Source organism: Pyrenophora tritici-repentis, chromosome 1 (assembly GCF_003171515.1).
Source record: "Pyrenophora tritici-repentis strain M4 chromosome 1, whole genome shotgun sequence".
NCBI lineage: Eukaryota > Fungi > Ascomycota > Dothideomycetes > Pleosporales > Pleosporaceae > Pyrenophora > Pyrenophora tritici-repentis.
In genome coordinates, this window is record NC_089390.1 from 2,540,250 (window position 1) to 2,565,446 (window position 25,197).

Below are 25,197 nucleotides of genomic sequence, written 5' to 3' on the forward strand. Positions count from 1 at the left end.
GCACAACCATCCACCATGGCGACCAATCCGCCGCAGCTGTTCTTGCTCGCCGATCACATCAAGCTCTCTCTGCTCGAGCGCCAAAGAGCCCTCTCCCTGAATCTGCCCTCCAACAGCCAAGACGGACAGATCTCGCGGTCCTTGGAGCAATTGCGCTCCGGTATCGAGTCGCTGGAATCGCAAGTCTTGGATACATCAGACGAGTAGGTCAAGCCACTTAGCCCTTGTACAACGACATGTTTGTAACCAACAAACCCCCAGATCAATTACATCGCAACTCCCCCGCCTCCGCACTCAACTCAATGATCTAACATCGCAATTCCGCGCCTCCTCCAACGCCGCTACATCACCAACCCTCACCAACCCAAACGACCCCTCACTAATCCCCGACTTTGCTGCCGCCCAACAGAAGAAGAAAGCCGCCCTTTCAAAATCCGTCCGCTTCAGCGATAACCCCGACTCCACATCTGCGGCCGAAGACCCCAATCGCGCCGCTCTCTTCCCTTATCGCGACGACCCTGCTGATAGCGAGGCGCCCGATCAATCTCATCTCGATAACGAGCAGATTCACCAATACCACAGCCAGGTGATCCGCGATCAGGATGACCAGCTTGACCGGCTGGGCGAGAGCATCGGGCGTCAGCGCGAGCTTAGCATGCAAATAGGTGATGAGCTGGACGGACAGGTCCTGTTGCTGGACGATGTGGAGGAGGGTGTGGATAGGCACCAGGCACAGTTTGTGCGGGCCAGAGGCCGGCTCGATCGCTTTTCGAGAAAGGCGAAGGAGAATTGGAGTTTGACTGTGATAGTGGTACTTATCATCATTTTGGTGCTGTTGATTATTATTACAAAGTGAGTCGTTGAGCCTTGTGCAACTTTGGAAGATGGGAGAGCAAGATATATGGATATACATAATATCGAAGACCAGGGTAATACCATGGCATGCACGGCGTTCTGGGGGCATAGCGATCATCATCTAAATTAAGTCACATATTCCATCCTGATCATTGTGGAATAGTCTGAATCTCTTGATTGCTGCTATGATATACGAGCCACCTACATACAGTCCGCCTCCCTCTCGACTGAATTCAACACATTCACTCTTTTGTCAACGCCCGGAACGCCGCGCATGAATGCAAGAATGACAAATATATAAAGGCATATGTTCTAACCAGACCGCTAGTGATGCTGATAGTTTAGGTCTGCAAGGGTATCACTGTTTTTGATGCAAATAAAACCGCTCTTGATCTTAGTCTTGACTCGAATCGACAGAGCATGGCGTCCGTCCGGGTCTGTAGGTTTACGATTCGACTTTCTGGATGAATCAAACGAGTGACGATCCATCATCCTCGGCATCGTAACCGACATACTGATGTGCGTGGTATACCACCTCATGGTAAACCGATTGCCTTTTTGGACTTGTCGTACACGACATATGTTATCGAGACGGCAGGAACAACCTTGAGTAGGTTCGGTGTAAGGCCTTTGAAAAGTCCCCTTACACCTTCTCCGGCTATAGTCTGACGAGTGACATCCATGATACCAGTGTACGTCCTTGGATGTAAGACGGTACCCTGGCTTTGTAGTCGAGTTCGCAAAAGATTCAGCGGGTAGACGGCACTTGCGCCGAAAGCGCCAGAGAATCCACCAATGGCTGCCGTCATAAAACCACCTGGTTCGGCATCTGATTCGTGGCAGCCAAGTCGCTTCGCGTTGCGGCGAGCGACGTAACGTTTGAGGTACTCAAATGTACCCAGGTCAAGGGCTGCATATGGGAAGATGCCAACGATACCCATCGGCAGACCTCGATAGTACGCCACAACTCCACCACTTTGCCACATTTTCTTTGCTGTGGCCCAGATCAAGCGATTACCACGTAAGCCGCCAGAGACTGTCTCGCATTGCATGCGGCTTAGACTGTCAGTTCATGCTAGAAGACCGGTCCTCAAAATCACCTACAATTTCAGAGTGTCGATGGGGTAGACGGCAAATTGTGACACCATGCCTAGGTCTCGTTAGTGCATTCATCAACAGTATAATCTCAAGCAACGTACCGGCAAGGCCTCCAGAGACAAACTTGGACCACGAATGTATGATTGCTGGGTCATTGTGTCCTTCTATCTTAGCGAAGACACGTTTTGCAGCCTAGACGAGTTAGGGAATGTGTCGTGTTTATCTGAACATACTTGCCTCATAAGAGCCAAATTTGATGGCTGATTCAGGCATGACCTTGACGACGTTCAAGCCGTTGCCTAATACATCCGGTAAGTTTCAGCGAGCAGAATTAACACATTTCCAAGCTTACCAGCATATAAACTACGCATACCGCCTGCCTGCCATAGCTCTTTGGTGGCGGTTGCAAGTGGTCTCCAAGCGTTCAGAGCAGCTTTGACGATTTGGCCGTGCTTGGCAGCAATGACAGCTTCTTCGGCCACGCTGGTCTGAGCTATGAGGTAGACTTTCAAACGATCGAGGGGTGCAGTAGAGGTGCGAGAAACAATGCCTGCAACGCCTCCCGCCACGAAGTAGCCTGGATTGGGAACACAAGCAATCAGCATGGTTCCTAAGCTCTCTATAAGTCCTGCCCGTATCTCTTGTAGAGGAGAGGTACTCTCCTCGTCCTCAGATCGTGGCGGGAGGGTAACTTGAGTGGCAAGCGTCGAAGTGGAAGGTGACGCCAATTCGAGTGGGACGGTATCTTGTGGGAGGGGACTGTAGGGCGGTGTACGCGCTACAAGAAAAAGGGAACCGAAGAAAAAACGAAGAAAACGCTGTGCAGTACCTAGGCCTTGGATTACATCGTCGCTTATGGCAACATCTCCTTCTTGGTTCATTTTCATGGTGGCAGAGAAGTACGACATGACGGCGTGAAGAGAGGGCGCATTGGCCGGAATGAATAGAAGAAAGTCCCTTTCAACAGTCAGTATAGTCGCATACAGAGGTTCACAGCACAGCTTCGGTCAAGCTTCTATTCACAATTCCATGTACTGCCGCAGGCTTGTTCAGGTACGTACCGCCATTCTTCGAAGCTAATAACCCCATCGTTGTTGGTGTCGACTTCAGAGAAGAATTTGTCAAGATTGGTGTTGGGTACTGTGAGCCCAGCGGACCTCAAGGCGGAGCGCAGCTCGTCTCGGGATATCTTTCCGTCGCGATTGTAATCGATGGAGCGAAATAATTGGAGGAGCTCTTTTTCTGTCTCGTGCACAAAGGTACGAAATTCTGGTAGAGCGCAGTGTTAGTACCACTCAGACGCTGCGCCAGTTCGTGTGGGAGAGCAACCGACCATTATATGTGATTCTTCCATTTCCATCGATATCCACAGCCTGCATCACCTCGTCCAGAAGCTGGTCGGCATTTTTCAAGGCTACAGTATGGTCTTAGCGACGTAACGTATGCGCGAATTGCCGGTCCTTACGATGATCCAGCTTGCGCAAACCCTTCTTCAGGCCTGCAAGGTCAAGGTGGCCTTGTTTGCGCGTGTCGAGAGTCGCCCATAATTCATCCACCCTGGCGTCAGCAACGCTTGGTCTTGATGTGTCCATTGTCCTGCTATCTTCGGTCTATCATGGCTGGGGGTCGCGACACACGGGTCAGGGCGGTTGGCGGCACGAGCGAGGTGAGTTGCGGATAGAATGGCCGGCGGTTTTGGATGCTGGCTCATAGGATTCCTACGTGGTACGTGGGGTATGAGGTCAGTCCCTCAAAGCTTGGTGAGGCCTTCTGTAAGGGGCTAGCTTGACGTGCCGCAACACCGAGGGTAACCACGACAGTCGACAGTCGGCTAGGTCAGCATTCGCCCGCACATGATTGGACACGGCCTAGTCCATCTGCTGTCTCGTACGTTTGTTGTCAAAAGCATCTTACTACATGACATGACACACATTGAACATGTATTGACTCTCTCGCTGCGCATCTGGCCCCTTTCTAATTACCGTCTTTCTGTGTGACAGAAGCCAGCCATACTAAAGTATTACACGAATACCAACCCATGGAAAGAGCAAGGAATATACGGTGAAGGCAACAAAGTTACCATCGCTTTGAAACACATATCAGCCATCCAACATGTCTTGCAGCTACTGGGAATCGACGCAGCGCAAGTTCTGGACTTTTACAAAGCAGGAACTCGCACTCGAGCGGAAAAGGATAGAAGACTCTGAACGAAACCTGGTCAATCTGTATCCCCTGCCGGACCGAAGACATCTCAGCATATACTTTTCTCACCGTGAGTGATACGGCACAACGTTTCAACTTCCGGCTGACGGACTGCAGAACTCTCCAAAATGGCAAGACCTCTGGGCATCCGTCAGCAAGCTCTGGCGACGGCCCAGGTCTACGTGCGGCGTTTCTATGCAAAGGTTGAAATTCGACGAACGAACCCGGCACTTGTACTAGCTACGGCGCTGTATTTGGCTTGCAAGATGGAGGAATGCCCACAGCACATTCGAATGGTGCTGGCAGAGGCGCGCCACTGCTGGGGTAGGTCATGATAAACACATTATTTTACTTGTCTGACAAGTCTACCAGACACGTCTTTCAACGACATCTCCAAGATTGGCGAGTGCGAGTTTACCCTCATCTCTGAGATGAACTCGCAATTAATACTTCACCACCCCTATCGTAGCCTTGCAGAGCTACAGACGCAGTTCCAACTGACACAGGAAGAAAACGCATTAGCGTGGTCCATCATCAATGACCACTATCTCACAGATCTCCCGCTTTTACATGCTCCACATGTGATGGCCATTACTGCCATGTTCCTGGCCGTTGTCTTGAAACCGATAGGCTCGCAGGTCAACGCAGCTGGGATGAACAGCGCACTCCAAACATTGGGTAACGCGCGTGGTGGACAAGGGATGCAAGCAAGGATACAGAAGCTGGTGGATTGGCTTGCTGAGAGCAATGTGGACATTGAAGCTGTTGTTGAATGCACGCAGGAGCTCATATCACTATACGAGGTTTGGGAGTCATACACGGATAAGACGTGTAAAGACCAGATTGCCAAGTTTGTCAAAGCTAGAGGACTGGACAAGTAAGCATACATTGAGTTTTGTTCAGATGGTGCTCGATCATGGAAAGGCCGGTACGATGCGGGCTAGCGAAACGTGGAAAGAGGTATATGTCGACCAGACCTTTGACGGAACACCAAACGTTCAGTTCATTTCCTGTTTCCAGTAGGTTTGTATTGGCGGTGTTTGGGCGAAACAGCCTCACTGGGTGAGACGCATACGCGCAAGCTCGATGCAAATTGGAGTCGTAGTCGGAGGGTTTCGCAGCAACGGCTACGGCGGGCTGGCAGCAAGATGCGTTTTGATGATTTGCATGGTAGTCAGCACTTGTAGCAGTAAGCAGGCCTACAGTAGGCGATTTCGTCCGCCGTACCGCAGGTCATCATCCAGATTACATCGGCGTCGACTTGCAAGCATTAGATGCATCCCGCGCGGCAGACAGTCGATCAATTGAGCGTGTTTGGAGCTTGGAAGTGGTTTTTCATGCAGTCAGCCTTGGCGCTGTCGCAGACACGTTTTGTCAAAACTGTTCGCCACGGCAATTTATGGTGAGGAAGATGCCGAAGAACAGTGGCTCGGGCGGTTCACCATGTTGATGTCGACCAGCAGGACCGCGACGCTACATGATACAAAGATGGGGTGACGGGATGCGCGAACGCCAGTGCCAGCCTTTCGCTGCCTTGCGGTGTCGATCGGTCGAGGGCGCGGGCGGGATAGATAATCGGTCGCAGAAGGAGCAGTAGGCGCTATTTTGGTCAACTAGTTCGCCGACGCCCATTGGCTGTTGGTGTCAACCCCAGCAGTCGGGACGTCACACAGCACCACCCAGGACGGGGGCCGGACCTGGTCGGAAACCTGGCGGGTTCAAGACGTGTATCGCATGGGGGCGCTGAGCGTCTAGAAGTGGTAGCAAGACGGTCGTGTGTTGCTCACGAGGTGTCGCTCGTGTGTTTGTTGTTGATCTCGTCGCAGCCAGGCCGTCTAGCACCCAACCGCTTCCCATGGGCAGGCGTCCGGACGGCGCGGACATTCCAGAACATGTCTCGCGACTCAACAAGGCAGCGATTTGCAGACGTCGTCGGCAGGGACTCGGTCGCCACGAGCAGATGCTGGGAGCCCCTCACGCACCATGTCAAGCTGTCGACAGGCACGGCCAGCCCTCGGACTGCTGCAAGAGAGCGTCGGGACGTCCAGTCTACTTGGGACCGCCCTTGCCGACACAGCATCGTCGGGATCCCTAGGACTGCTAGTTGCTAGCTGCGCGAGGTATGCATTCCCCTGGCGACGGCAACGCTGCGGAAGAAGCGGTCAGGGCGCAGGCGCTGCCGTGGCTGCCAGTGCATGGTCACTTGCCCGCCAGCTCACAGCCTCGCTGGGTTGGCAAAGAGTTAGCGTCGTGCGTCGCATAAGTCTTGTTTGATAATGCGCCGCCCTCGTTGCATCTGTGCTGTGTGGCCCGCCATTGCGCGCCTATCCCACCCGTTGAGCGCTGCTGGCGGCTCCTGAAGCTCTTGAAGCTCTCGAGGGAGCTGGGAGCCTCGATGGGGGCTCGATGCTCAGCCCGATCCGTAATAACTCACACAGCGGCGCTTCACATTCGCAGCGCTGGCCATGGGTGCGTCCAAGGTGGCTAGCGCACGCTGCAGTGCCAGGCTAGAGCGCATCGAGGACAGGGGGCGCGTGGTGGCAATCCATGCAGCGAATCACACTCGTCTTCTCCACTTAACTCGTGCGCCCGGGCCACCACCCATCTCGTCTGACCCCAGCCTGTTCTTCTCCAGCCCTTTCGCTCTTCCTGCTCTTTGCACTCCTGCACCCGCGCTCTCCCACACACACACACATCTTCTCAGCCTCACATCGCAACACCAATAGTTAATAACTCTTCCACGCGCACCTCTACCGACTCTACCGACTACCTTTTCTCTGCCTCTCCCGCCTACCGCTGCCCAATCCCGAGCTATCCCCCTTTCAATCGCCTTTGTTGTGGTCGAGCTCCCCGGATCCCGCACACAACCCCTCACCCAACCACTGTCTGAACCGCCGTCTGCATAACACGACTCAACCACCATGTCGCAGTTCTTCAACTACGCTGCCCAGCAGCACCACCCCCAGCACCTTAACGCCCACACGCACAACAACAACCATCACGGCGGCCGATCGCGGAGGGCTCCCCGGATCTCCGCCCAGCAGAACCACAAGCAGTTCCGCCAAGTGCGCACCCCCAAGGAGTTCAACGTCGAGCCCCCCACCCTCATCGCGTACAAGCGCGACTTCGAGGCGGCCCGGTCCTTTGACATTGAGGACGACGAAATGTTCTGCCCCTTCCACCTTCTCACCGAGGATGATGTAAGTTGCTTGTCGTCGACTCCCGCCTGAACAGGCGCTGACACTCGATGCACAGTTGCAGTCAATCCACTCGTCTGGCTCGGACCGTTCGTCGCTCTCCAGCGGCTCGCCCCGAACAGTCGCCGCTCCAGCACCAGCTGCAGCCAACTCCCTCTTTCGTGCTCTCCACCGCCCCGAACCCATACACACCAGTCAACTTCCAGCCAAACAACTCGCAGACTAAGCTGCACCAGCCACTAGCCCCAGCGCACCCGCAATGCTATCCCGATTGTTGACCCGTCCACACGAGCTGTTGCTAGCCCACCGAGGTCCATCTCTCCCAACCGACAGATGCAGCAACAGTTCATGTCGCGACGCTGGTAGAGCCTTGCAGGCACGAGGCTATGTGTCCTGTTCGGTTAGTAGCGCGGCGCCCCGCTTGCTAGGCTAGTGGCTACCTAGATCTGTTCTTCTTCTCGATATCCACCGGAGCATCCTACCTCCATTCGACTCCCCTGTATAAATCTACGATATCTTCTTCGACATGTTGGGTATACCACTAAACTGGCCACGGCGTTGCTCTTGTAGCACAAAACATCTTTTCCGAATAGAGCGCATTAGTCTCTTGCTTTCAAGCGCTTACGCATTCACGGCGGGTTGCACATATAGGTGTTCTGGGTCGCATTTCTGGCTATTCTTATTCTTTTACAAGACAAGTAAAAATCTTGGTTACAGGCAGTGTGTCCTGTAGCGTTGCTGTCATACATTACTTGTCGCCCGGTTGCCTGGTTCATGGCGCCATTACAAAGGGTAGATTTCCTATGTGCGGTTGGTCTCTGGGTTTCAAGCGGTCGGTATATACCATTGTTGGGCGCCATCTTGCGAAGCGGCGGTGTCAAGCGTGTTGTGGGTCTGATTCTTTGGAGCATTGTACGACGCTGGGATGATTCTACGCAGTCATTGGCGCAGGTTCGTTTTCGTTCGTCTTTTCTATTTTTCATCGTATGAGGATTTATTGATGCCCGAGGAGCGGGTGTCTGCCATTTCTTCTTGGATGTTACCGTGTTATCTCTCTCTTTCGGGAGCTTTATTCTACTCACGCATTACACGCCTCTTAACGAGGGCAGTGAATCCTAGAAATGGACTCTTAACTTGTTATCTGATTTGCCCCATATGCAATTGTGATGCTTGGAGTCTTGGAAACGAGTGACCGTCTATAGAATGTGGCACGACAGGCTGCATTGCAGCCCGCCCGCTTTCAGGCGCCTACTCCGCCTACTCTCCGGCTAGGCCATGTCTCCCCACGCGGCCTCCCCGTGGAGTTTCATGCAGGAACACACAGAGGCAAACGCATTCAGGTACCAGACGGCGGTCTTGATTGACTACGGTTCACTCGCCTCTTGCGAGCGTGCGAGAGAAGCCATGCCCGCGCGAGCCTGCGTCTGCATCCACCGACGAACCCCCGCAAAACAACCACCACCACCAAACGTAGCTCCACATAACCCTCCCAAACTACCACCATCATGTCCCCCATCCGTGCATTTGCGACCCGTCGCGCTCCCTTTGTCTTTGTCCAGCGTGCAGCTTTCTCCCAGTCAATAGCTCGCCCTGTTGGCAAGGAATCTGCTCTCCGTACGTTTCTCCTCGACACCCCCATGACACAAGCCTCACGAAGCTAGCTCGCTAGCCACGCTTACAATGCCTCTATTGAGTAAAGAAACACACGCTAACATATGTTTGATAGATCACGAGGGTCGCGCTGAGGAGGTCGAGAAGAAGAAGCAGGAGCACCTGAGGAAGCAGAAGGAGGGAAAGGGAGAATGGGAGGAGCAACTCGCCAGTGATAGCGAGAGCGCTGTACGTTTACCTGCACATATCTGCTTGCTCTATCGGGGCATGACATGATACGATACGCGCGACAGAGGGACAGTTGGCTAATGAGCAATATCACAGGTCAAAGCGGATCGATCCGAGACAGGAAAGGACATCAAGGAGCAAATCAAGAAGCTACAGGAGGAGGCAAAGAAGGTTTAAGCCGGTACCCATCAAGTCTCACAACGGACTAGGGGGAACTACCGGAGTTCTTCGCGAACTTAAGCCGCCACAACAATGTCGTCTAAGCTTTGTTTCGAAATACAAAAAGCAAAAGCAGACATGGCAACCCATGATCTGCGATGGGGAACGGGGTATAGGGACTAGGGCATTATAGTATGTAGAAAGTTTAATGTATTCATGGTAGATGTGATCTTGGATGTACTCTTGAATGGTGATGGTGTATCGTTCGATCCGAGACAGGAAAGGACATCAAGGAGCAAATCAAGAAGCTACAGGAGGAGGCAAAGAAGGTTTAAGCCGGTACCCATCAAGTCTCACAACGGACTAGGGGGAACTACCGGAGTTCTTCGCGAACTTAAGCCGCCACAACAATGTCGTCTAAGCTTTGTTTCGAAATACAAAAAGCAAAAGCAGACATGGCAACCCATGATCTGCGATGGGGAACGGGGTATAGGGACTAGGGCATTATAGTATGTAGAAAGTTTAATGTATTCATGGTAGATGTGATCTTGGATGTACTCTTGAATGGTGATGGTGTATCGTCCATGGTTCGCCTTCTGCATTAGTGGCTACTCACACGCTCCATGTCTCCTCTCCTTTCCACACTTCTCGTCCCCATCCGTCTGTCTATTTCCATCCCAGTTCCAACAATGCTTTTTCGCCTGTTCCTCCGTCGCTAGTTTGCTCGTTCTCGGTTTTGCCGACCATCAAGGGTCCCAGCGATATTCTTGTCGCCCAAGCCGAGGAACAGAAAAACAATGGAAATACAAGCCTCGGTTTTGCCGACCCGGTAGTTAGTGAGAGAAACACTAAATATGTCTGGGTGTTTGGCGGCTTGGGAGTATAAGGAGGTGGGCGCTGTGGTACATATGTAGTGCGTGGGGTTTGCTAGGTCTGAGGTGTAAGAAGGCTTTTTACATTCGATGGACACATATCATGTTTTCTTGAGTGATGATGGATGGGAGAGGTGGAAGAATGGAAGAGATGGGAACACTATTGCGGCTTCAAGAGACTGCTCCGACTTCCTAGACTAGATGTGCTTGGTAATTGTATCTTTTCTGTTGTCGAGATGTGGGAGATGTCTTTCAAGGCCAAGTCTGACACTACAAATGAATGTTAGTATGTTCATTCAGAGTCTAGCACATGTGATGCTGCTGATCTTGCCCATTATACTTGGTATCGCAATTTAGAATCGCATAGTCACGATATGCACATTACAAGACTACGCTTATCCTAGTCTGTAGGATAAGTCCATATATGTGAGTATGTCAAGGCTTGTCTTGCGACAAATCAATGTTGCTTCCGTTTGTGTGCAAGGCCTTCCATGCACATGTCCCGATATATCCGACATCGCACCTGGATGACATGAAATACTTTGACAGTGATAATATCGGCAAACCCCGATATCCATTCATAATAGATATATCGGGCGCCTATAGTAGCTTTTGTATACTAGGATGGCAAGTATTTCATGTCACCCAGGTGATACTCAGCTCAGGCCTGTGCAATCCTTCCATTCACATGGGCATCAACGCACAAGGTGGGGCGAGTGTGGCGCAATCAACCGCACGTTGTGCGTTGTGCGTTGTGCAAGGCAAAGCATCGCAAAAAGTGGGTATTACAAACCGAAGACAAGAACACACGCGTATCCTTGTTGGCTTTCTGCCGCAGGTTTTGGGTGTTCTTTGGGCTTTGGTGGGGTCCCTTCCCTGGTGACGTGTGGCGTCATTTCCTGCACCGCCTTATCCGTGACAACAGCTGACTCTCCCTTGCACAGAAGCAGTTCTGTTCTGTCTCTCACTCCACCTCATATCTTCTCACCTCTCTCTCGTACTGTCTGTTCATCATCGCAGTCATGGGTGTCTCAGTAAATTATATGCTGCTCGTCGCTATTGCGATACTGGTGTTACTGCCTGCAGGAGCCGACGCTTTTGGCGCGGGAAACATTGCGTCTATCTCGAAAATTGAAGGCCAAAACTGGCGCCATGGCGATATCGAAGATATGCTTGCGACGGTCGCTTGCTTGAAGGGACACAAGTGGAAGAGTAGTATGATCAAGGGAAGACAGACGTTGTTGTGACTGTGCTGACTGATCAGGCTGTTGATGTCGGTACATTGGCCAAAGTTCAGGTATACTTACGGGGTTCTTGTTTATTTCGCAACAGTTTATTGATATTTCATAGGGAGAGACTATTCGCGTCCTAGTCTGGGTCCTGTCTTTCATGTCATTCGGCTACGCGACTGGAGAATTTGAAGTCACCGCGGAACGATTGGGCTGCTATAGGCCCGAGGAACATATCGGTAAGCGAAGTCGCTTTTGGTATCACGGATTGTCGCTAACAAGATCTCAGACAACCCTGTAAGCGGCATGGACATGTAAAGCGATATTGATTCTAACATCTAGAAAGAAAGACTACGCAGACAATGAAGATGCGCGCAAGTATGATCCTCGACTTCGTGGTCCAGTGTCGGAAGCTGAGCTCGCTGTCGATCCTGAAACTGGCATGAAGAATTACATTGCCAATGAGCGCGGTGGCTGGGCTACTTCAACAGGATATGTCAAGTACTCGTTTGCACGAGCCATCCACTTTGGCCGATTGTACACACATGGCCCATCAGGTCAACGCGGACGAGACGAGGATCTTTCAGAAGCACTGCGCTGCCTCGGTCAAGGATTACACTGTCTTGAAGACTTTGGCGCTCACACCAACTACACCGAGCTTGTACTCCGCGAACTCGGATACACCAACGTATTCCCGCACACTGGCATAAACACTGGCATCAATCTCCATGGAAAGCACACCTACCCGCTTGTGACTGGCACCTTCGGAGGTGTTGACTTCTTTCACTCTGTTCTGGGAGAGGCCAACGACCATATTACCCAAACTGAGATTGACGAGGTCAACACTGCTCTTGTCGATGCGGTGGCTGGTGGTAATAAGCGAGGTGGCCCAGACGGTCAGTCGGATGCCTGCAGTGGTCTCATAGATGCTTTGAGCAAAGTCCCAGGAACCGGCGATTTGATTAGGCAAGCTCAGAGTCTGCAGGCCTCGTCGGATGCACAAGCTGCAGAGAATGCCCGCTCGGGCTACGGTGACTACAGTTCTTCCAGAGCTGGACCCGAGTCATTTGACGCACCACCAGGATCCGTTGGCGGACCACCTGGACCAGACATACCCGGCACAAACACCGATCCCGCAACAATTATCCCCAAGATATATCCCATTCTTGTCTTCAGGGACAACGTCGTGCGCAGTATCTCAGCCATCATCTCCAAGATCCCTGGTCTCGAGAAGCTAATTGAGACCATCACGGAGAAGGTCACTCTATTTGTGCTATCATTGCTCGCACCGTTCATTCTACCAATCATCAAGACTGCGTCAGCCCAGCTCAAGAGCGGTTCGTCAGCCGTCATTGACTCAGCCGCCAAGCACCAATATGAAGTCTGGACCGACCCCAACTCCACTAACCCAACACACAGCATGTTGTCCAAGGACCACTTTGCAAACATCCTGAACCAACCTGCTGGTCAAGTTGCCGTAGCGATCCTACAATACGTTGCGCCCCGCGTAATCTATGCTTGGGACCACCCAGACGTTTCAGTCGATCAAGTCCTGGATGATTGCATGCGCGTCTTCCATCACCCTGCTACCCGAGACCCGAACTGTGAGGTGCATAACAACATGTTCGAGGTTGTGAAGCGGTGGGCACACAACTACCATGGCAAAGACCTCAACGACCTCCTCTCTTCTGAGTCCGTCAAATCAGGCCGCAACCAGAGTGGTGCTCACGATCATTCAACAGGCCACGGCCACGGGGCCGCTGGTGTATCCGCTTTTGGAGGTGGTCACAGTCACGGTGGTAGCAGCGGACATGCACATTCTAACAGTGGAGGTGGATCAAACGACTTCCTGGGTTCTCTGGCTAGCAAGATTCCTGGTCCCCTCGGCGGCGCCTTTAGCAGCTTCGTTGGTGGAGGCAGAACTCGTGAAATGGACGAGGGTCAGCATGCTTCTTCGTCAACTACACCATACCAGTCGCCCGGACACCAGCCCTCCCAGTGGGGTAGCTTCCAGCCTTATCAGTCTTCTCACCAAGGCGAAGCGTATCAGCCGCCCGCAGAGTACAGTTCTGCTGTACCGTCTGGTGGCTATGGATGGGGCCAGGGCCAGTACTCTGGTGGCCAGGGAGCGGAGCCGAGTTATACAATCCCTACAAATTATCAGCAAGGTTATGAAAACTATCCTGCCCCAGGTGGTTATCAGCAACAACCAGCACACCAAAATCAGCACCAGCAGCCTCCTCCAGGAAGTTATGGCGCTTATGATCAAGGTCAGGGTGGTGCGTATAATACTTACGATCAGGGCTCGTCGCATCAGCCAGGTGGCGGAAGGCAGTGGGGCGGAGGTCCCAACTCAGCGTGGTAGGTATGTGTTGGCTACCCAGTATGGGCAGAGTGAATCGAGATCTTCTAGATGTGACATTGTCTGAGGACAATGCACTTTATCACAGAACCATATCCCAAGACCATGACTAATGCAAAGAATGAACTTTCATTCCGTTTCCCATCCATCGAGTGATACTTTGCACATACATCGACACAGATCCAACAGAAAGTTTAGAGTAGAGATGTCTTCATTTCATTCCATCATATCTTTCCGCCATTTCGTTCCTCCTCCGGCCATCTTTTCCTCTTCCGCAAACCACCACCTTTTTCGAATACATATTCATGAAAGTACGTTTTCGCTTTCCATAAAACAAGACATGCCAAGCCAAAGAGTATATGTATGAAAATGTGAACGCCTGCTATTATGCTAGCGTATCGCGTGAGATATTTTTGTGTTGTGTTGTAGGAGGTATGGTATTTGGTGTAAGCAGGTCGTCAGATATCAACGCTCGCGCTTCCACCATTAATCTACTCGTTAATCTTCGCCAGCAACCTATCACCCATATATTAGCTTCCTATGCCGAACCACTCCATTGCTGTTCAAACTTACTCATGGTCCCTGAACAGACTCAACTCCTCGTCTCCAACCTTGATGGGCGACCCGCCATACTGCGGGATCAGCACCTTGTCACCAGGCTGCACGCTGGGCGCAACGCGCTTTCCATCCTTGTCAATGGCGCCGGGGCCGACAGCTAGCACTTTTGCTTCGTTGAGCTCTTTGACGGCCGTCTCGGGAAGGAAGATGCCGGTTGCGGTTTTGGCTTCGGGCTTGATGCGCTGCACGAGGATGCGGTCGAGGAGGGGAGCAATGCTGCGGATGGATTTGATTGCGGACTAGCCGCGTGTTAGCTGATGTATTCGGAGGGTGTGGGGTGAGTTGATGGTGGTAGGTAAATTCTCTAACTTACCATGGCTGCGATTTGAATTGGGATTACGAGACCGAGGTAAAGAAGAAACGGGGTATCACAGGAATAAAGCGCTGGCTTGTAGAGGTCGAGAAAATACAATTGTCGTTTCAGAGGATTTGGCGAAAGATGAATCGATGGTTGTTCTTTGCTTCGAGAAAATTCCGTGATCCGTGCACACTGGGGGGGGGACCTACCTCGGAACATGCCCGCTGTCTCGCTCGGAACTAGCAGCAAAAAGAGCTACGTACTTTTCGCCTTTTGCGTCTCGCGCATTACCCAACTAAGTAACTTGTTTTTTCACTCCCTTTCTCTTCGGATTGTTTGTGTTTTCCGAGACTCTGGGTTTACAGGTGCATGGGCGGTTTTCGTTCAATGCCTACATGTTGAGAAGCAATGTCCTTCGAGTGGGGAAATGCTCTCCCATTGCGGTAGCAAGATATGGAATGAGACACTATGGCGCTGCGGCGAGCCTGCCAATTACTAGCGAGGAGTTCCAAAATGCGTTAAGCAAGTTGCTAAAGCCGGTGGGCAATAGGAAGAAATTGGGTATGCGCCATTGGAAAACAGCAAGAGAATAGTGGTTGACCGCATGTAGGGTTTGCGATTAGCGGCGGCGTAGATTCAATGGCACTTGCTGCTCTATACAATGAGGCGCAGTCGGTAGATGAGCTTCTATCCAAGCCACATGCATTCATCGTGGATCACAAAGTGCGACCTGAGAGCACAGAAGAGGCGGAGTGGGTTGCGCGGGAACTGCGCTCAAAGTGTGAGACAGGCGCGACAGTCATCTGTGACAACAGACGCTGACGCACACAGTTGGTATGGAATCTACCATACTCCCTCTTACATGGCGTGACGAATTTGACTCGAAGCGATTCGAAACGGAAGCGCGTACACTGCGGTACCAGGCGCTAGGTCGAGCATGCAGAGATATGAAGATTACATCTTTGATGGTAGGACATCATGCAGATGACCAAGCTGAGACGGTTATGATGAGGCTTTCAAATTACAGGCTACGGTCTGGACTACAGGCAATGCAGCGTGTGGAGTGGATACCAGAGTGCGAGGGTATCTACGGTGTGTACCATAGCGGGCGCGGTCAGAAGCCGGATCCCGACCTGGACATTCCGTTTCTTGTCGAGCAGGGCGGCATACAGGTTCTCCGACCACTACTGGGGTTTGAAAAGGCACGGCTGATTGCGACATGCGAAGAGAAGAAGGTAGGCTGGGCAGAGGATCAGACGAATCAGATACAAAGTCTCACGTCTCGCAACGCGATACGGCACCTCTACAAGAACTACAGACTCCCACAAGCGCTGAGCGTACCGTCACTCGTCGACCTGTCGATTCATATGCAAGAACGTATCAACTGGCACAAGGATAGTGCGCACGAACTCCTCGATCAGTGCCTGTTCAAGCTTGATATCCGAACTGGTCGCCTTGTTGTCCGCTTCCCGCCGTTTTCCGCCCTCCTGCCCCGTCCCATTAAGACAGAAGCCGACATGAATGCAGCGAGAAACACAGCATATTGGCTGATTGAGCGCGTAGCCGAACTCGTCACACCGAAATTCAAAGCGCCCCTCGCCCAGCTCTCGGCAAGTATAGAGCACATTTACCCCGAGATGGAACAACAGGAAGACGTCGAAGCAAGTGGGCATTGGAACACTGTCCGAAAGACGAACTACAACGTCTACAGTATATGGTGGCGCTTTTGGGACCAGCCCACGCCGTTCCCGAAACACAAGGAAGACGGCATCAATCTGTCGCTGCCGCATCTGCGGGAGTGGATGCTCACACGTCAGCCACTTAGTGAATCAGAGAAGACAGATGGATCAAGTTACTTCGAATATCCTCCTCGTGGCACTTCTTCAGCAGACCATGTACCGTTGCGTAAAGAAAGCTACCGCCTTATCGATGGCCGGTGGTGGATCCGCATACGCAACCTCCTCCCCGACGACACGCTCATCCTGCGCATGTTCCACAAAAGCGATCTTGAGCATTCTCCTAGGTTGAAAAGTAGCAAAAAACAAATTGACGATACAGACACCAGACATCCGTACCGCTACATGGCCGCGGCATTGTCGTTGCTCGACCCGCCCGACTTGCGGTTCACGATCCCCGCCGTCTTCCGCAAACATGCTAAAACGGGCGTGGAGACGATAGTTGGTTTCCCCACTCTCGACGTGCGCGTTGACGGATTCGGTCAGCCCGACGACGTATGCGAGTGGAATGTGCGGTACAAGAAGATCAATCTAGGACCCACGCAGTCCATGGGCGATGTCGTTGTGCCCGGGATATCACGCAAAGACATAATCATGGCAGAAAAGAGACATGAGTCGAATTACGCACAGAGCGCCTGGCATGCCAGAAAAATCGACATGAAAATGAAAGAGGTCGAGAGAAACAGATTGGCGGGCTTCAAGCACGTGCTAAGTGTTGACGTGAGGGATAAGAAGAAGAGAGACAGAAAGCTGGATAAGCTGGAGGCTTTGGCCAGAGCCAAAAAAGGTGAAGGGGACATGTAGTTGATACCCCGGTTTTGCAGGTTTCTGTACATGTATGGTGTACATCGGGCTCCGTGTTCGGTATGGACTGGATGAGAAAGATGTGTATTTTAGATATACGTTACCCATCGATCCAAGGAAAGAAGTGATCTAGTCGAGTCGACACCAGATTTGAATCCAAGCCTACCTACTTCAAAACGAGACTGGACCTTTGCCCCAACCAAACACATGGTCATCCACACAGCCCTATTCCCCTACAAAAAAAAGGAGAGAGAGAATCTCATTCCACACCGCCTCCGCCAAAAGTTTACAATATATTCCTTGTTAATCGTTAAAAACGCCATATACTCCAAGCCACCCTCAAGGACAAACCCACACATCCCAGTCTTGAAGATACTAAACCCCATCAAGTTAAGCAAGTACATGACGCCACAGCTGACTGTATAGTCCAAAAGAAACCAAAAAAGGGCCGGTACAATACGCCAAACCACCAACGGTGTCATGCCTACCAAGTACACACACCCACACACGCGCGCATGACGTCCCATACCCCCAACCCACACACGTACCTACCTACACCCTGCAGCGGGCGCACCGCCGGCCATGATGCAAAAACGTCCGTGGCGGTGAAGCTTAATCCGACTTCCCTACCTACCTACTATCTGCACTTACCACAACATAGCCATAGCCACAGCACACAGCCGTTTTAACTAGATGCAGTAGTCTCGGTCATGGCCGTCAGCACTCGTGTTCGTGTTTCAGATTAGATGAGTGCACTATGGTGTCTGCGATAGAAGACATCCAACACCCACCCCGGCGGACCGTGTGTTCATGGGTGACAGCGGGATGCAAGGTAGTTAGTTTGGTCGTATGTGGTATCATGTCCTGACAGTTGATTGTGGAGAACAGTCTGGGCTGTGTAGCGACCCCATCACTGTCGTAACTGTAGGATGGTGAGACGTGCGTTGGATTGGTGTGTGCGCGCTACGCTGGTGGGGGGAGCAATGCGGGCATGGGAAAGGAAGACATGGGGATGTGAATTTGTCAGATTGTTTCTGTTTTACAGTAGGGGCATGGCGGTGGGTATGGTGTGGCGGGAGTTGTCGTGGTGGGGTTTGAGTGTGGTTACTATGAGTAACTATACCTGACTTGTAGGAATATTGTATGGCGTTGTTGTGGCTGGTTGGTGTGGTGCGGTAACATGGCTACGAGGATAGTGATGGGACTACGGTGTTGACTCGCGTAGCTCATTCATGCCATTGAATCGAGGCTCTTTTCCTCAGCGGGCGGCAGCGCTAGAGAGAGACAGCGTGGGTAGTAGTTCAGGGACGTGACATTTAGGGAGCCTACTACGGGTCATGGCGATGTGGGTAACGTCTATTGGTGAGAAGGGTGGCGTTGCCGGACATTGATTAAAAAACACGGTATAGGTATGATAGCCCGTAGCCGCAACTTCTTGTGGCCATAGTAGAGTCCATGTGTTTCAGCGTGGGTTGAAACAAACCGCGGCACACACCAAAAGGCTTGAATTGATGCACAAGTATTTGGTTCGCATCCGCTGGGCAGCAGCGAGCAGCGGCGGGCAGGGTACAGACACACGGAAAGAAAGAGAGGATGGGGTCAGCCTCCTTGATTTTGGTGGGTTGCTGCTCGAGCCATATTTGCAGCCCAACTTGTGCTGTGGCGGTGAGCGGCAAGGGGATTTGGTACGGGCAGATGAATTATTGGCCTGGGAGATCGTCTGCCGGAGTTTATCGCAAGTGCATAGGTGCTCTGTGCGTGCCGCGATCATTTTTGAGCACAAGATGAAAGGAGGATATGTGCAGATCTAAGAAGAGAACAGATAACATTTGTTCATTTCTTTTTGCACGTCTGAAGATTGACAGATGGGGGGGGTTTGTTATTGTTGGGTTGCGATAGTCAGGACAGGCGTAGATGGGCGACTGTATCTTGACACGTAATAGCGGGTTTCTTCCTGACTTGGGTGTGGCAGGCTAGGCCATGGTTATGGTTTGCTGGTAGTGCTGGGTCAGCCCCTTTGACGTGAGCAAAAGGCAATAAATCAGCCGGCATGGCCCTAGTCAGTTACACTGGCCAGGTGTTTTCGGCTGATCTGATGGTGGTCGAGGGGAACAAATTTAAAAGAGTCAGTCCGAGTGTTGCAATTTTCACAGCACCTGCCAAGCTGGCGGGACCGAATCAGGTCACAGCAATACGATCGTGGCATGCTCGGACGGCAGTTTGCTGCAGGGGGCGTGGTGCAGTTTCTGCAAGCACAGAGGCGTTGATGATGGCGGGGTAGGGGGACAAGACTCGAAGCATCAGCGTCGAAAGAAAAAAGCATGTCAGGCTCTGCTTCAGAGTTGAATCAAGGCGTGTGGAGGACGGGCGGCACGTACAGTAGTCCCATCGGCTGCATTCGCCAGCGCCAGCGCCAGCGCCAGCGCGGGTGGGAAAGCAATAGCAATTTGGGCGCAAGGGTTCGCTGACGCCTTTTGAGGTAAACGGGGATCAGCGCTTGGGTGGTCGCGGCGTGCGGCGATTCGTTGGCTGCATGCCGCTAGAACTGTCTGGCCTGAGCTGCAGACACGCCTTGGCATGAGGTGAGTGTGAGGGTCAAGTTGTGCAGAGTAGGAGATAGTAGGTAGTCGTGTAGCCATGGTGTCGTGTAATGTACGGTAATGACTGTAGTTGCACATGCTAAAGAGGATGGCCTTGTAGCCGTTGAGCCGCCCAAGCTGTTGGGTTGAGGCGTAGAAGGGGGCCGGATAGGGATCACCGTAAATGCATGTGTGTGTGTGTGTGTGTGTGTGGTGTCGATCACGGGTATAATGTGTGATGGGCTCGACATGGTTCTACACAAGTACATAGGTACATACAGTAGGTACATGACTGTTGTACAGAAGCATTATCGAGGTCGTGCTGTCGAAAGAGGCTGCCGTGTGGTAGTCACGTCGACAGCCCAGGCCACTGGCAGTCCTAACATGTCTCGTGGTCCCTCTCATGGACTGAGGTTGGCCGATCGCTCTGGCAGATAGGGAAGAGGGGCAGCGCGATCATGCGACCATATTCCAAGCATTGTGGCCCCCCAGGCTTATCAGACGCGTGGGCAGCCAGCAGCCAGCAGCAAAGCCGCCAGATGCCGGGCTAAAGGCAAGTCTCTGCTGGCCATTCTCGACGCCCGCTGCTCGACGACTCCAACTTGCGTCGACGAAGCATGGTGGGCGTGCACAGCTGTCGTTTCAGGACGTGAGCATTGCATAACGTTGGTGAATGGTGCTATTCGTACGGGCTAGTTGCAGGCGGGTCCGCTTAGTGGACGTGCTGCCGCGCGACCAATTTCGCTGCTGCCATCCCTGCTCCCGGACCCCTACCTAGCAACACGCTCGCAAGCTTAAAGTTCTCCCAGCCCAGGACTGTCCGACATTTTCCTATCCTTCTTCCCCTCGACACCGCCCTTCGCATCCTTAACTCAAGGTCGAGCTTGCTTGTCTGCGTCTGCACCTTGCACGCTATAGACTTTCCCTTTTTGTACTCTTTTGTAATAAACAACACGACGAGCTTGCCTCCCAGCGCCATTATCTTTCTCCCCAGACTCACAAACCCCTCACGTGCAATTCTAGAGACCAAATCTCAATCATGTCTACCCCCGTTGACGCCCCCAAGCCCGTAGAGGTTCCCGACGTCGGCACTGCTGGTACTGTTGAGCCTGCCCCCGCGCCTGTTGTTGCTAGCGACAACACTGCTGCGCCCGCAGAGGCTCCCGTGACCGACGAGGCTCCCAAGGTGGAGGGAGAGGCTGCTGCGCCCACAGAGGAGGTTGCCGAGACCAAGGAAGAGGACAAGGTGGTTACACCCATCGAGAGCGGTGCTCTAGGCTACAAGGCGCCTGGTCTCAAGAAGTGAGTCACATGTAGCAAACAGACACATGTCTGAAATGCATGCTAACCACCATGTTAGCGCCTTCCGCTTCTCCAAGAAGTACTTCTGGCTAGGCGAGGAGCCTGTTCCCGCTGAGAACCTCCGTGAGTACCTCCGTGGCGAGAAGCCCGAGGTTGCCCACTCGGTTGCCGCGTGGTCCAGCCAGACCGGAAAGGGCCTTCTTTTCTTTGTCAAGCACGCAGACCACAAGGAGCACCCCGCTGGTGTGCTGAACTTGGTAGGCACAAACATAAGACTTTTGACAAGCGACAGCCCCTGACATGTGACAGGCCTATGCAACCGACCTCGCCAAAGACGGCGCTGTTGCCTTTGCTTTCAAGGTCTCAGGCCACAAGCACGCTTTCGAGGCACAGACAGCTGCCGAGCGCGACGGGTGGTTCGTCGCCATCGAGAGGGCCATCACCGAGGCCAAGGCGTCCAAGGACGGTATTGAGACCAGCGACGCCTACAAGGAGGCCAAGGAGAAGATCAGTAAGTACCCACTGTGTTCCCAAAACGCGTTGCGACGTGACTGCGCTAGTCGAAGATCTGGCCTTCTCCTGCAGTAGGCTGACATCCTGCAGGCAAGCCCGCCGCACTAGCGGGCGCTACTTCATCCGCCCCCAAGAAGAGCATGGACGCCGCGCCAAAGCTCGCAGAGGCCGAATCGCCCGCCGCAGCTGAGGCCTCCGCCGCCCCTGCCCGTACTGGATCTTCCTCCAGCTCTTCTTCCGACGAGGCCAAGGCCAAGAAGGCGAAGAACAAGTCCCGCTCCGTCTCGCGCGGTAAGCGTGCCAGCCTCTTCGGCGGACTCCTCGGCAAGAAGGACAAGGAGCACAAGGAGGAGAGCGAGGCCGTCAAGGACGACGCTGAGGCCAAGAAGGAGGATGGCACCACCGCTCCTCAACTCGATGAGGGTATGTGCAATTCTTTGTGTTTTGCAGCATCTTCGCTAACAATTTCCAGTCCCCACCAGTGCTCCCGTCAACGCCAACGACGTCGTGAAGCCCGCTGACGAGACCACCGAGCCCACTGCCGTGGTCGCTGCCCCCGAGGATGCCGCCAAGGTTGACGAGACTCCTGCTCCCGTCGTCGCTCAGGAGAAGCCCAAGCCCACCAAGCGTGCTTCCATCTTCGGCAACTTCGTCGAGAAGCTCAAGTCGCCCACCACTGAGAAGAAGGAGAGCGAGGCTGCTCTTGCGCCCGCCACCGTCAAGGAGACTGAGACCACCGAGGCTTCAAAGCCGCTTGAGGAGGCCGAGGTCGCTGCCCCGGTTGCCGCAGAAGGCGCTGCTACTGAGACCACCGAGACCAAGCCTGTTGCTGCTGTCAGCACTCCTGGAAAGGAGAAGGAGCACTTCAGCTTCGGCAAGCTTTTCGGATCCAAGGACCGAGCCAAGTCGCCCGCTCCTGAATCCAAGGTGGATGCTGCTGCCCCCAAGATCGAGGATGCTTCAGCAACCCCCGCTGTAGCTGAGCCAGCGCCCGTCGAGGCTGCCCCCGTTGCTGCCGAGACTAAGCCTGAGGAGGCTACTCCTGCCACCGAGGCCCCCAAGGCTGACAAGCGCAAGTCCTTCTTCGGCAACCTTTCCCGCAGCCTTTCCAAAGCTACTGGCGGAAAGACGCAGCCCAAGGACAAGAAGGATGCTGCCAGCCCCGCCCCCGTCGTTGAGGAGGAGACCACGGCCGCTCCCGTTGAGGAGAAGAAGGAAGAGACCGCTGTCCCCGCTGTAGGAGACGTCCCCGCTGAGAACATCAGTGTGGGCGATGCTTCGAAAAGCGCCAACCCGACTGTCGCTACAACTGCGTAAGGTCTGGTGGGAAGACGTCAGCCTCAACGACAGCCACGACGGAATGACGGAAAAGCAAAGATACCGTAACTCCCTTGTTTGACCGCACGACCAACCGATACCCCCAGAAAGTGCTTTGGATCTTCGATATGATTCAGACACTAGATTTGGATCAAACTTCTCCACATATCCCATTACATTTAGCTTCTCCTTGCATCTGGACCAACCCTCGTCACTCTTTTGGCGTGGATCACTGTCTGTGGCATTGACGTGTTGGCTCATCGCTGTCCTTTGCCCACGTTTGTTTAGACTGATACCACTGCATCTGTTTCTCTCATTTTGATACCACTGTCGGATCTTGGACGCATTTGTTTTTATCGCGAAATACCCCGGATACCCTGCGTACAGCCTTAGTAGAAGGTGTACACAAGCGGCCACTAGGGCACATGGACGTAATAATCTAATAAACTGTCTTTTGTTCTCACTCTGCTCTTGACACTCAAGCCGGTGTTACAATCTCGACTGATGTGCTGTGTAGCTTCTTCGTTGATTTCGTGTCTTTTGATCTTGTAAAATTAGCTATACGATAGCGTTCGGAAGTAGTTCGTAAAGTCGTATGCAGAGTTCGATGCGGGATGCCGTATGTGGATGGTACCGATTGCAATGACGCTCACTCGACCGCAAACTGCGGCTAGACGATGGCGACAGTCAGACTACAAGGCCGGCCCAGCCCGTCTTGTGCGCATGATGTATTGCGCATGAGATCATGTGGCCAGCTTTTGGAGTGATACGTACGCATCGTAACGAGCGGAGGACGGGATGACTCCCGCAGCAGCCCCCAGCACAGCACAGCGCAAGCCCTACTCCGCCTTTCCAGACTTTTATCGATTTGGAATGGATGATGCTTTTTTCATGGTTCACAGCGGCCCTTTGCCACACGCACCCTGGGGTAATCCCACTTTCTCTTCCTCCCTCAACTCCCGAGGTGATGATGCACTTTGACCTGTTTCCTCATTTATTGCCTTGATTCACCCGCTGTGTCTGCATTGTTGTTGTCGTCGTTGTTGCTACTACAGCTCAGCTCCACTCTCGCTCTGCGCATTACATGGATGTTTTGCTCCGCCCGAGGTTGAGGGGTAGCAAAGTATAATCCACCATGGTACGTCAATTCTTTCCCCCGCGCGCGCATGCGTACGCTCCAGGACATATTCGCAGCCTGACATGATATAATCCAGGGCTGTTGTTTCTCAACCCCAAGCGGCGAGGATGACACTGCACCTGTCATCCGCGCGCAACATTCTTCGTCGCGCAACATCACCGCACCGTCGACGCGCCGAAACTCTATTCCCTCACCCCGCACATCGCACGCCTCTCAAGCAGCAGCAGCAGCAGGAGGAGGAGGAGGAGGTGGTGGTAGTATCCTCGATAACCGCCCCAACACACCACTCAAACCCATCCCCTCAACCCAACGCTCCCGTCTCCCCAACACCCTCGCCCCAACTGCCACTACTTCAAAGCGCGTGAAACCCCTGACGCAGCCCACGACGCCCGTATGGACGCGCTCGCGCCTCGACAAGGAACGCGGCGATTGGTGGGACACGCAAGTTACAGGCTCCCAGGAGATATGGGGTGCGATACGTCTGGCAGCACAGTATCTGCAAAAAGGGGAATTGCAACAAGCGCAGACGCTGTTGGATGTTACAGGGTGTACATGTCCGACGGGCGTGCTTTGGAGGGGCGTGTATGATGTCACGGGTGTGCAATATAAGGTTCCGGAGTGGGTTGTTGTGGAGCCTGAGGGGGTGGGTGAGGATATAGGTGGAGATGGAGATAGTGGAGTGGCGGGTGCTGGTGGTGAGGAAGAAGATGAAGAGGGTGCTGGCGGTGAGGAAGTTAGCGTGAGGGTGAGGACGAGTCATGATCAAAAAGATGTTTCTCTAGCGATTAGAAAGAGAGACCTCGTGGGCACTATTGTGGACAGGTTGAAAAAGGAGGCCAAGGTATGTTCGTTTGCTATTACGCTCTAATAACTCTAGAGCTTTCGAAGACAAGACTGACGATTATAGCTCGACTCCTCTTTCAAAGTCAGACTCGTCTACAGCGGTCGCGTGTACCACGACTACGAGACGCTGGACGCGGTTCCCCGCTGGAACTTTGACCAGGACTTTGTCCTTACCGCACTTGTGTCGGCCATTTAACACAAGATTCTTCTTGTGGCATATGCGGATGCTGGGGCTC

The 25,197-nt window shown here is 53.0% G+C and overlaps 10 protein-coding genes across 10 annotated transcripts; 8 read left to right on the forward strand and 2 right to left on the reverse strand.

Moving 5' to 3' along the window:
- Positions 1-15: 15 nt before the first annotated feature.
- Positions 16-856, forward strand: PtrM4_010240 (SNARE complex subunit (Syn8); the record flags this gene model as incomplete). The annotated part of the gene is made up of 2 exons (XM_001930981.2): positions 16-203; positions 262-856. 2 exons carry the CDS (start codon positions 16-18, stop codon positions 854-856), a joined length of 783 nt encoding a protein of 260 aa, XP_001931016.2.
- A 535-nt stretch (positions 857-1,391) lies between these two features.
- PtrM4_010250 (calcium dependent mitochondrial carrier protein) lies at positions 1,392-3,545 on the reverse strand (the record flags this gene model as incomplete). The annotated part of the gene is made up of 8 exons (XM_066102968.1): positions 1,392-1,911; positions 1,960-2,005; positions 2,055-2,117; positions 2,187-2,252; positions 2,306-2,910; positions 3,015-3,222; positions 3,287-3,367; positions 3,419-3,545. 8 exons carry the CDS (start codon positions 3,543-3,545, stop codon positions 1,392-1,394), a joined length of 1,716 nt encoding a protein of 571 aa, XP_065965170.1.
- A 520-nt stretch (positions 3,546-4,065) lies between these two features.
- On the forward strand, positions 4,066-5,036 carry PtrM4_010260 (CCL1, Cdk activating kinase (CAK)-RNA polymerase II; the record flags this gene model as incomplete). The annotated part of the gene is made up of 3 exons (XM_001930983.2): positions 4,066-4,225; positions 4,273-4,479; positions 4,528-5,036. 3 exons carry the CDS (start codon positions 4,066-4,068, stop codon positions 5,034-5,036), a joined length of 876 nt encoding a protein of 291 aa, XP_001931018.1.
- Positions 5,037-7,319: 2,283 nt separating this feature from the next.
- Positions 7,320-7,578, forward strand: PtrM4_010270 (uncharacterized protein; the record flags this gene model as incomplete). Its single annotated transcript, XM_001930984.2, has 2 exons — positions 7,320-7,355; positions 7,411-7,578. The coding sequence occupies 2 exons, from the start codon at positions 7,320-7,322 to the stop codon at positions 7,576-7,578; spliced, it is 204 nt and encodes a 67-aa protein (XP_001931019.2).
- Positions 7,579-8,857: 1,279 nt separating this feature from the next.
- PtrM4_010280 (uncharacterized protein) lies at positions 8,858-9,368 on the forward strand (the record flags this gene model as incomplete). The annotated part of the gene is made up of 4 exons (XM_066102969.1): positions 8,858-8,966; positions 9,079-9,101; positions 9,150-9,191; positions 9,288-9,368. The coding sequence occupies 4 exons, from the start codon at positions 8,858-8,860 to the stop codon at positions 9,366-9,368; spliced, it is 255 nt and encodes an 84-aa protein (XP_065965171.1).
- A 1,876-nt stretch (positions 9,369-11,244) lies between these two features.
- Positions 11,245-11,469, forward strand: PtrM4_010290 (HET domain containing protein HetC; the record flags this gene model as incomplete). Its single annotated transcript, XM_066102970.1, has 1 exon — positions 11,245-11,469. The coding sequence occupies one exon, from the start codon at positions 11,245-11,247 to the stop codon at positions 11,467-11,469; it is 225 nt and encodes a 74-aa protein (XP_065965172.1).
- Positions 11,470-11,893: 424 nt separating this feature from the next.
- PtrM4_010300 (HET domain containing protein HetC) lies at positions 11,894-13,816 on the forward strand (the record flags this gene model as incomplete). The annotated part of the gene is made up of 1 exon (XM_066102971.1): positions 11,894-13,816. The coding sequence occupies one exon, from the start codon at positions 11,894-11,896 to the stop codon at positions 13,814-13,816; it is 1,923 nt and encodes a 640-aa protein (XP_065965173.1).
- A 488-nt stretch (positions 13,817-14,304) lies between these two features.
- Positions 14,305-14,948, reverse strand: PtrM4_010310 (GroS, Co-chaperonin GroES (HSP10); the record flags this gene model as incomplete). Its single annotated transcript, XM_001930987.2, has 3 exons — positions 14,305-14,329; positions 14,387-14,670; positions 14,745-14,948. The coding sequence occupies 3 exons, from the start codon at positions 14,946-14,948 to the stop codon at positions 14,305-14,307; spliced, it is 513 nt and encodes a 170-aa protein (XP_001931022.1).
- A 420-nt stretch (positions 14,949-15,368) lies between these two features.
- PtrM4_010320 (MesJ, ATPase PP-loop superfamily implicated in cell cycle control) lies at positions 15,369-17,269 on the forward strand (the record flags this gene model as incomplete). Its single annotated transcript, XM_066102972.1, has 2 exons — positions 15,369-15,510; positions 15,561-17,269. 2 exons carry the CDS (start codon positions 15,369-15,371, stop codon positions 17,267-17,269), a joined length of 1,851 nt encoding a protein of 616 aa, XP_065965174.1.
- A 3,618-nt stretch (positions 17,270-20,887) lies between these two features.
- Positions 20,888-25,157, forward strand: PtrM4_010330 (Tymo-45kd-70kd multi-domain protein; the record flags this gene model as incomplete). Its single annotated transcript, XM_001930989.2, has 7 exons — positions 20,888-21,150; positions 21,209-21,407; positions 21,460-21,661; positions 21,754-22,086; positions 22,136-22,976; positions 24,377-24,959; positions 25,026-25,157. 7 exons carry the CDS (start codon positions 20,888-20,890, stop codon positions 25,155-25,157), a joined length of 2,553 nt encoding a protein of 850 aa, XP_001931024.2.
- Positions 25,158-25,197: the final 40 nt, after the last annotated feature.